At 37.3% G+C, this 11,574-nt stretch overlaps 1 protein-coding gene across 1 annotated transcript in view; it reads right to left on the reverse strand.

Moving 5' to 3' along the window:
- RMDN2 (regulator of microtubule dynamics 2) overlaps positions 1-11,574 on the reverse strand; it is a 68,310-nt gene that overhangs the window by 27,330 nt on the left and 29,406 nt on the right. The window contains exons 5-7 of the mRNA XM_010855592.1: positions 10,964-11,024; positions 4,532-4,607; positions 2,199-2,276 (exon numbers count right to left, since the gene is read on the reverse strand). Of these exons, the coding sequence (XP_010853894.1) occupies positions 2,199-2,276; positions 4,532-4,607; positions 10,964-11,024 (215 nt within the window). The remainder of the gene's footprint in view (positions 1-2,198; positions 2,277-4,531; positions 4,608-10,963; positions 11,025-11,574) is intronic.

An 11,574-nucleotide genomic window follows, 5' to 3' on the forward strand; every position in this document is an offset into this window, starting at 1 on the left:
ATCACAAATAATATACTTCTTTTTAAAATCTATTTTTTAATCGGAGGATAATTGCTTTACAATGTTGTATTGGTATTTGCCTTTCAACAATGTGAATCAGCCATATGTATACATGTATCCACTCCCTCTTGAACCTCCCTCCCACTCCCCACCCCCCATCCCACCCGTCTGGCTCACAGAGCACTGGGTTGAGCTGCCTGTTCTATACAGCAATTTCCCACTAGCTATCTATTTTACATATGGTAATGTATATAAAAAACTGTATATACAATTATATATAAAAATGTTATATACAAAAATATACATAAGAATTGTTTCTTTTTTTCATATCTACCTGATCATTTTTGTAGTCTCATGTTCTTTATCCATTTTCCCCTGATTCATTTTATTTTTAGGAACACATTATATGGGGCTTCCCTGGTAGCTCAGCTGGTAAAGAATCCTCCTGCAATGCAGGAGACCCTGGTTTGACTCCTGGGTTGGGAAGATCCTCTGGAGAAAGGGTAGGCTACCCACTCCAGTACTCTTGGGCTTCCCTGGTGGCTCAGATGGTAAGGAATCCACCTGCAATGCAAGAGACCTGGATCTGATCCCTGGGTTGGGAAGATCCCCTAGAGAAAGGGACAGCTACTCACTCTAGTATTTTTGATATACATAGATATATCAAAAATTGTTCCATCTTTTTCATATCTACCTGATCACTTTTGTAATCTCATGCTCCTTATCCATTTTCCCCTAATTCATTTTATTTTTAGGAACACAATACATAGATAGCTGTTTAAAACTCTGTATTCCATGTTTGCAAAATCTGAAGTCCTTTCAGATGTACCTCTATTCTTTCTGTTTGTCTGTTCTGTTGACTGCCATTTATGATGGCTTGTTTCCTTGTATGTACTCTGTTATTTTTGAGTATGATATGAGCTCAACTCTGTAAGAATGTTCTAAGGTTTGTGTGTGAAGGTACAGTCCTCCAGGGAGGATTAGCATTAGCTTCTGCCATTTGTCTGTGGCATGAAGATCAGGTTCCATTTGGAATTAAATTTTCCTTCTTGGGTTTTTGGTTTTTTGTTTTTTTTAAGCCTAATCCAATAGTGTACATTCTAGCTCCAGGCTCCTATGAGTCTGGGTCACCGATTTTTAAGTCAGGGGAGTCCCTTACCGTCATGACACTATTTTTTTTTAAATATTTAAAACTGGCATAATAGAAACTCCTTACTCTTAAAAGGATGAAATGCGATAAGAAATATAAAGTATAAAATGCACACGTGACATACACAGCAGGTGCTGATTAAAAGTAAAACCTCCTGCCTTATCTCTAATCCTCTATAAGCCACAATTTAAAAAAAGCTGCTTCTTCTGCCTACCCCAATTTTCTCATTCAGAAATAGCATTTCTCTTTGGGGCAATTTTTAATGCAGCTGTTAAGATATACTTTCACATTCTGTTAACTTTCTGTAGATGAGTGTCATTTAACACACTGGGTCTCAGACTTACCAGCTGCTTTGATTTATTTCTATACATCTTAGGTCCCCGTCTAAATTAAGTTCCTTGAAGATAAGGATGGTTTTTTATTTACCTTCTGGCCAGTGAGCACATAATTTATGCTCAGTAAATTCGGATATGTGAAAAAATCCTCTCACAAAACAGAGAGCAGTGCATCAATCTAGGGTACACGGGTGTAGGTGGCTGATCACCATCTGAGAAAGCACATATAAAGGGAAGCACTGTGACTACTTCTAGGGAAAAGGGAAAGGCAGTAAAGAAAAAGGACATATACATTGATAAAATCAAACAGCGTATGTGGCCCTTCCTACTGGCTCAGCAGTTTAGAATCGCCAGCAATGCAGGTGATTCAGGAGATGTGGGTTCAATTCCTGAGTCAGGAAGATCTCCTGGAGGAGGGCATGGCAACCCACTCCAGTATTCTTGCCTTGAGAATCCCATGGACAAAGGAGCCTGATGGGCTACAGGGCATGGTGTCGCAAAGAGTCAGACACAACTAAAGCAACCGAGCATATTGTATGTAATGCAACATATATTTATATAACATGTTAAATTTATAAACTCATAAAATATGTACTGATTTCACAATTTTCTCCATAGCAGGCACTACATAAAACAAGAGTAAGCCACTGAAAATCTATCATATAATCATAGTATATTCAAATAAGATTTACAGATAGAAGCATTCAACTTACAGCGTAACAGTATCTTCCTTTGAGGTAATACAAAAAGGGTTCTTCAGGTAAAAATTCGATTGCTTTATCTAGATGTTCCTGAAAGAAAATTAAAAAAAAAATTTCATCTCCCAAGTTTCAGGCAGTGTTGAATGGAACTCTGCCTAACAATTTCAAAGGGACTTTATGATGTTGCTTCTTCCTTTATCATTAATAGAACTAAGCTTATCAATAATCCAATCATCAAAATGCTCACAACTAGAAGTGTGATTATGATTTAAGAAGGCTACAGAGGATGTCACTTTAAAAAGAGAAAACATCCAAGTCGCATTTTTGTCTGCCCATGACTTGCCTACCTAATACTTACTGATTGTCAAACGATGTGGGTATAATGGAGAAAAAGAAGAGCAGAACTAGGTGATAGAGGAATCTACCCACTTAACATTGTCAAATGGTTATAGAGAGCTGGAAAACAAAGAACTCTTTGCCCATCCTTACAATTATTGACCCTGAGGGGTTATTTACTGAGTGACTGTAACTATTTACTGTTGCTGTTCAGTTGCTGAGTCATATCTATGCTTTGTGACCCATGGACTATAGCGTGCCAGGCTCCTCTGTCCTACACTGTGTCCTGGAGTTTGCTCAAATTCATGTCCATTGAGTTAGTGACGCTATCTAACCATCTTATCCTGGGCTGCCCTCTTCTCCTTTTCCCTTCAATCTTGCCAGGCATCAGAGGCTTTTCCAGTGAGTCAGTTCTTCGCATCAGGTAGCCAAAGTATTGGAGCTTCAGCTCCAGCATCAGCCCTTCCAGTGAATAGTCAGGTTTGATCTCATTTAGGATTGGCCGGCTGGATCTCCTTGCAGTTCAAGAGACTCTCAAGAGTCTTTTCCAACACCGCAATTCAAAAGTATCAGTTCTTCAGCACTCAGCCTTCTTTATGGTCCAATTCTCACAACCACACATGACTACTGGAAAAACCATAGCTTTGCCTATACAGACCTTTGCTGGCAGTGTGGTGTCTGCTTTTTAATATGCTGTCTGGGTTTGTCTTAGCTTTTCTTCCAAGAAGCAAGCATCTTTTCATTTCATGGCTGCAGTCACCATCTGCAGTGAGCCCATTTAGAGCCGATCTAGAGCCCATCTGCATTTAGAGCCCAAGAAAATAAAATCTGTCACTGTTTCCATTTTTCCCCCATCTATTTGCCATGAAGTAATGAGATCGGATGCCATGATCTTAGTTTTTTGAATGGTGAGTTTCAAGCCAGCTTTTTCACTCTCCTCTTTCACCCTTATCAAGAGGCTCTTTAGATTCTCTTCACTTTCATTAGAGCAGTATCATCATATCTGAGCTTGTGGATATTTCTCCCAGAAATCTTGATTCCAGCTTGTGATTCATCCAGTCCAGTATTACACATGATGACTTTACAAAGAAGTTAAATAAGCAGGGTGACAATATACAGTCTTGACGTACTCCTTTCCTAATTTTGAACCAGTCAGTTGTTCCATGTCCAGTTCTAACTGTTGCTTCTTGACCCACAAACACGTTTCTCAGGAGACAGGTAAGGTGGTCTGGTACTCCCATCTCTTTGAAAACTTTCCAGTTGCTGAACCACACAGTCAAAGGTTTTAGCACAGTCAATGAAGCAGAAGTAGATATTTTTCTGGATCTCCCTTGCTTTCTCCAAAACGTAACAAACGTTGGCAATTCGGTCTCTGGTTCCTCTGCCTCTTTGAAACCCAGCTTGTACATCTGGGAGTTCTCGGTTCACGTACTGCTGAAGCCTAAATTCAAGGAGTCTAAACATAACTTTGCTAGCATGTGAAATGAGTGCAATTGTATGGTAGCTTGAACATTCTTTGGCATTGCACTTCTTGGATTGGAATGAAAATTGATCTTTTCCAGTCCTGTAACCACTGTGACTATAACTACAGGCACATTATAAATAATGAGTATGCTCATTACTCATTTTACTCATCTATCATGGCAAATTTAAGCCCTACATTGAGTTCTACCCCTCCTAACAAATTAATTTGTAGAAAATGTTAATGAATTAATTCCAGCCATGTTTATGATGTAGGTGAGCTCATGACCAAAAGGCTAAGACTTTGCCTTTAGAAAAACAATACTCATCTACTTTGTGACTTCTTTCAGGTTCTATAATAATAATAATAATAATTTTTAATCAACCAAAGAGCTTGATTCTTTTTGGCACAGTACTTTTAAAAACTGACATTTCATTTAAGTAAAAAAGATGAATTCCTAGAGATAAATTTGTTGAATAATTTGATTTATACTTTTTAATGGAACATTAACAAGCTACATTAAAACATTTTTAATATCAAGAAATACCTTGAAGCGATATCCATAGTTGATTTTGTTTTGTAAGCCCTCAAACTCAGATACATAGCCACACAAAACTGCATACCTGAAAAGGATAAAAACAGTGGATACTGTGTAAACTTTTAATGAAATATCATGAAACTTAACATTTAAAAATATATCTATTCATTAATATTTAACAAAAGTATTCATATAGATGCAAGGACCCTAAAAATAATAAATACTTGACATAAACATGAAGCCAGTTTCCTCATCTATAACTTGGGATACTAACACCTTCTACCTTGTGTATGTGCTGAGGGTAAAATATCTAAAATGTAATTGCTTAGAATAGTGCCCGGCATGAGTGAGTTTCAAGAAAGATGGGCTGCTGCTATCACAATCAACATCAAAGTCACTAAGAGACTCTCAGGAAAGTCTAATCAAATTAAAAGTATTAAACTGAAAAATATACTGTGTCAATGGATTCCTATTTCTTTTTCATAAAAATAAAAAGTTCACAGTTCCCTTTAATGTCATTTGAAAATTAAAATAAATATCATCACTAAAAACAAAAACTAATAAAAATTTTTTAAAAATACTAAAATCAAAGATAATTTTAGACTATGTTTTTTCAAAAATTCCCCATGCCCTTCAATTCTTCGTTGGAAACACACTACTACAATATTGCATCTCATGAATTCTTTACTTTTTTTCCATTAGGAATATAAAATTTACATCAATAATTACTTGACTGTAAATTGGATACAATATTTGTTCAGCAAACTGCTTCCTCTAAAAATTGGGCATATATTACTTTTTACATTCAGACTATTTCTGTACAAAAGTATTTAGAGTTTTTCTGTCTGAGGCAAAATATTCATTTACCTAAATATCAGTATTTCAAAAGTAGGTCCTAATTTTCACTTACATTGTCATAACTGAAGTGGAAAATGCAATTTTGGGTGTTATTTAGCTTATTGTTTCTGTGAATACGCATATGAACGTTCAAATAAGAAGTTGAAGAGAACAATTTTCTTAATTTGGAATAGTCAGACCATTCCTGCACACAGAAGATCACACAATTCACAAAAACTTATGCACAACCAATAAAATGGCCACTTTTCAGTTATAACTTTTTTGACCTCTTAATTTTCACTGGAAAATCAATAATGTCCTAACAGTAAAAGCAAGAGTTATGACAAAAGCAACCTATTAAAGGTGAGCTGAGAACTTACCTATATTAGGAGATATTATTTAAATTACTATATTTAAATAGTATCTTAAATTGCTATAATCCATTTATCATAAGTGTTGTTATTTAGTCACTCAGTCATGCCTGACTCTTTTGTGACCCCATGGACTGTAGTCCATCAAGCTCCTCTGTCCATGGGATTTCCCAGGCAAGAACACCGGATTGGGTTACCATTTCCTTCTCCAGGGGATCTTCCCAACCTAGGGATTGAACCTGCATCTCCTGCATTGGCAGGCACATTCTTTACCACTAAGCCACCTGGGAAGCCCATCACAACTGTAGCAATATTGATATACGATATTGAAAAATTTTATAATGAACCAATATTAATACATTATTGTTAACTACACTCATGCTCCCTTCTAATTTCCATCTGTTTTTCCCTCATGTCCTTGAATTTTGACATTTTTCTCTCCATCCCTCCTTTCATATTTATCCCTGTTAATTCACATCTTTTTTAGTATCTCTTTTCCGTATGTGAAAAGCTTTTAATTACTCCTGTCATCCATCATCCATCCTGTTTCTCCTAATTTTGTGCCAGCTGCAACCTTTATAAGAATACCTTCCACATCTTCACTCACTGAAACAAATGACTGAACACACTAGTGTCTAAGATTCAGATCTGGAATGATAGGATAATGATAGTCAACAGATATTCTGTTGAATAATTGAGGCTCAAACCATTCTCACAGCACAGGTAACCCAGAATCTTGCCTGTATTTTAACATCGTCTCCAAGAAGATTACAGGTGAACTTGTCTTCATGCTTTCCTTAAATCCAGATAATTAGCTTAATTTCCCTACTCTATTCATTAGCAAAGAAAAAACAGATGATGTCACATTTTTAGAAAAATCTATGTTGGATCTACTTGAACTTCATCATTCACAGAAAACCAAATCAACTATTCATGCTGGAGTCAAAGGAAAAGATTCTATGTTCATTAATCTATAGTGGTGGAATAAATCATCTGTTTTCTGAAATATCAGAAAAGCTTATGCACATCTGATCTAGCTTTTACAGAGTTCTTTCAGCACATTCTTTACAAGTTACTCTAAGTGAAGGGGAAAAAAGGAAAAAACATGACTTATGAAAACCATAATATGAAATATGTGCATTTTCCCTTATAAAATAATCTGTCACCAGAGTCTCACTTTTTTTAAAGTCTGTTTCTTTAAAGTATTATTTATCTTCTTACAAACCATAAATTCAAAGTTCACCTGACCACTTTTCCCAAAAGAATCATCATTTCTTTTCTGGCAATCAATCTCACCTATATCTACATATATGTGGTATATATGTTGTTCTTTTTGATACTGTTTGTCTTGAAAAATGTAATTTAAAATTTTACTTTGTAAACTCTTAGGTTGATGGGAACAAGTAAGAAACTATATACAATATGGTCTATGACCTCCATCTAGAGGTTGTTCTAACTATATTTGCTTTAACAAAAATTCTGTATTTTCTTTGCATGTATAGCAAATATTTTAATAATTGACAAGCAGCCCTGTCTCAACAACTAGTAAGCAACTATTAAATCAACTCCAAGAAGCACTTTTGATTTAGTGCCAATGCTATTTATACTGTGAAAAAGCAGAGGAAAAGTAATGTAAAAGATGAAATACTGAGTATATACAAATATAAGATCTGGCTTTTATTTTCCCCAGTTATCGTGTGATTCTTGGTTACTAATCACAACACCACATGGCACACACATATACCAGCCCCCACACACAAACACGACACACACAGACTGCCTTGCTTACACTTTCCATAAAACGGAAACAGGTTGTTCTGCGAAACATGCATGTGGATATAATTTGTGAACAGTAGAGCACAATGAATATGTAAGGCATTATTTATAATTAAGGTCAGGCCTGATTGCTAACAAACTGCGAATCCATTGGTAATTTTGCTCTCTTGATTCTAGAAGTATTTTAGACTGGTACAACAAAAACAATAGAATTTTACAGAAGGCTTATGTAGCTTTAGAGATACAAGGCAATTTCACTTGGAAAATATGAAGATGAAAAATAAGTTTTTAAAATAACATTTATTTTTCAATTATTCCCTTGATATCAGTGAAATTATTTCTAATGATTGCTCTTTTATTTCAGATTGAAGGCTTATAAAGCATCACAGCACCCTGTAAACCATGGGTCAACAAACTTTCGCTTCAGCGTTAGGTAGTAAACATTTTAGGTTGTGGGATCAGAGTCTGTTACAACTATTCAACATCAGTGCTATGTACAAATGCACAGGGATGGCTGTGCTCCAATAAAATTTTATTTACAAAAGCAGGCAGTTGCATTTGGCCTGGAGGCCATGGTCTGTCATTTATGCTCAATGAATGAGAAAAAGTCTTAACATATTGAGAAAAATTCCAGCACAATAAGACATTTTCATGATATTTTATTACAATTGACTATGGAATCAGTCAACCTAAATTTCACCCATTGCTTCTCAAATCAAAGTTTTAATTTTTCTTTTCCATCAGCCTAAACATCTATTACTAAATTTAATTGAATGAGAATTCTTAAATCTAGTAGGTACATCATAATAAATTCTAAAAATTAAGATAAAATTGACTTTTGAATTTATTAAATTTTATTAACTTACCAGATTTGAACTGTTTTTTAATTAAAAAGTTATACGGAATAAAAAAACAATGTGAAACACAAATCGATCAGTACTCTGTGTGTTTCTGTGTGCATATGGACAAGATTTCCCTCATGGTCAAATATCACGGTTATAAATAAGGCAGTTGCATGCGAGCTAAGTCGCTTTAGTCATGTTCAACTCTTTGTGACCCCATAGGCTGTAGCCTGCCAGGCTCCTTTGTCTATGGGGATTCTCCAGGCAAGAATACTGGAGTGAGTCACCTACAGGGGATCTTCCCGACCCAGGGATCCAACCTGTGTGTCCTGTAGCTCCTGCATTGTAGGCAGATTCTTTACCACTGAGCCACTGCTGCTGCTGCTGCTGCTGCTGCTAAGTCACGTCAGTTGTGTCAGACTCTGTGCGACCCCATAGATGGCAGCCCACCAGGCTCCCCTGTCCCTGGGATTCTCCAGGCAAGAACACTGGAGTGGGTTGCCATTTCCTTCTCCAATGCATGAAAGTGAAAAGTGAAAGTGAAGTCGCTCAGTCATGTCCGACTCTTCGCAACCCCATGGACTGCAGCCTACCAGGCTCCTCTGTCCATGGGATTTTCCACAAAAGAGTACTGGAGTGGGGTGCCATTGCCTTCTCCGCTGAGCCACTGGGGAAGCCCAAATAAGGCAGTGAGTACACAACAAAAGGGCTTCCCTAGTGTCTCAGTGGTAAAAAATCCACCTGCAATGCAGGAGCTGCAGGAGGCATGGGTTTGATTCCTGGCTCAGAAAGATCCTCTGGAAGAGGGCATGGCAACCCACTGCAGTATCCTTGCCTGGAGAATCCCATGGACAGAGGAGCCTGGTGGCCTACAATCCATAGGGTGGCAAAGAGTTGGCCATGACTAAAGCGACTTTGCACACATGCACACACACAACAAAAGTGAAAATAGATGAACAAAGAAGAAGTTGCCAGATTAGTGGAAGACAGGCTGGGAAATACACTAAGGAAGAGTTAAGCATAATGTGTCCTCACACAGTGAATTTTGAAGTGTTTATGATGCCTTCAGGGAAGATTCAGGATGGTTCTTGTATGGAAATTTGGAAGTTCACTCTGATAAGTGTCCTCAAGTTGAGGATTAACATCAAATGTACCTTTTTTAATGTGATTCTTCACTGACACAGATGCATGTATGGGAGAAGGAGGGCTTCCCTGGTGGTTCAGACAGTAAAGAATCTACCCCCAGTGCGGGAGACCTGGGTTCGATCCCTGGGTTGGGAAGATGTTCTGGAGGAGGGCATGGCAACCCACTCTAGTGTTCTTGCCTGGAGAATCCCCATGGACAGAGGAGCCTGGTGGGCTACAGTCCATGGGGTTGCAAACAGTCAGACACGACTGAGCGAATAAGCACACACAACACATAGGACAAGGCAGAGGACACCAGAGAAAGAGGAAGCTAAGAGAAGGCAAAGAATTCTCTGTAGCAGAAGAGAGCTGGATGGCGGGGGGCGGGGAAGGGGGGCGGTGTGTGGCGGGGGCGGGGTGGGGTGTGTGTGGCGGGGGCGGGGGGCGGGGGGTGGCGGGGTGGCGATTTCTGCAAATAGAATTGCTAGGGTACTTGGAGTCTTGTCTCACCTTCTCATGGGAGAGGGAATGCGGTAGACTTGTATCTCATTTTAAGCCATGTGATGGCAGCTTCAAAAGATTTGCTCTTATTTTGGCATGTCCCTTAGAGTTTGTCCTTTAGTGTTTGGGGGACATAAAAAATGTGCTGATTCCTGCCCAGGGAATTTTCAAATGAGAGTTTGTGAGTGGTGCTCCCCCTGCTGGTGGCAATATAAAGAAACAGGTCTGCTTTAAGAAAATGGATTGCAATTTTGAATTGGAGGAAATACGAATTTCCTGGAGAATAAACGTGGACCTGCAGAAGAGAAGCCATTTTAAGAGAGATTTTGCCTAAAGCATCTCAGAATAATAAAATAATCCCAAAGAGGTGTGGATTTCTGAAAACCTAGGTCTGAGAGAAGGGTCATAGATAAATTTATTACTAGCACCTAACATACCTATATTGCTGGGGAGAAAAAATAATTAAGGAACTGAGAAATGTTGCAAAAATGCAACTGTGAGTAAAATGAAGTATTAATTAAAAGCAATATATTTATTCTTGTGTTTATAATTCTAAATATATAAAGGATCCAAAACAAAACAATACTCTCAAGAATAAATTTTTTGTCCCAAGGATGCCCACCTACAACCATCTAACTAATTAAATTTTCTTTGAGTTTTCTTATATTAGAAATGGCTTTTCTTTCACTTATGGAATGTATATACCTTGTCATCAAGGTATAATGGCTGATGTGCTTTTATTCTTTGAAGCATTCTCCTTACATTTCATTTAGAAACATGGCACCATTTTAGCATTTGTTTCCAAATAAAATCTTAAACAAATATAATTTAATTAGAATTTGTCATATTCAAAGTTATTGGACTTGGTAGATTCAGTTATGAAATATTCAATGAAAGTTTACCTTAAAAACATTTAAAATATATGTACTGAAAAATACATGAGAATAAACAGAACAAGAACAATTACTGCATAAATTTTATGTACTTACCATAGATGACAATATCCATTCTTGGGTGCTCTCATAATAGCTTTTTCACCTAATGTCTTTCCTGAAAGATAAACGTACTTACAGTTTGGTACCTTCATGTGAGTTGGCCGGAGGTAAATTATTGAATTAAGTCAGTAGTTCCCAAAAGTATGGTCCCAATACCAGAAGGCATTACCTAGAATCTTGTTAGAAAAGCAAATTTGGGGCCACATGGAAGACTTACTTGATCATAACCTCTGAGACACAGCTATCTGCATTAACCGGCCTTTAGCGGTTCTGATGCACATTCAAGCCTAGACTCACTGGACTAAGTGAGTTAACCAAACGCAAAAGAAGTCATTCTATCATTATTAATAGACATTGCTTTATAATTAACTCAACCAACATTTACTGAGTATTTTCTAAATGACATATTGTGTGAGCCCCTGGGAATAAAAAGTCAAATAAAACACAATTCTTGACCTCTAAGAATTCACTGTTCAGTAGGCAGCAGGTATATAAACAAAAAAATTATGTATAAAGATAAATACAAGGTTAAAAAGAGCATAGCAGAGAATGGAGAGAGCAACTCTATCTAAAGGGGTAAGGGAAGGTGTCCCAGAGAAGCTCTT

The sequence above is a fragment of the Bison bison genome, unplaced genomic scaffold (genome assembly GCF_000754665.1).
Source record: "Bison bison bison isolate TAMUID 2011002044 unplaced genomic scaffold, Bison_UMD1.0 scf7180017864366, whole genome shotgun sequence".
In the NCBI taxonomy this organism is placed as follows: Eukaryota; Metazoa; Chordata; class Mammalia; order Artiodactyla; family Bovidae; genus Bison; species Bison bison.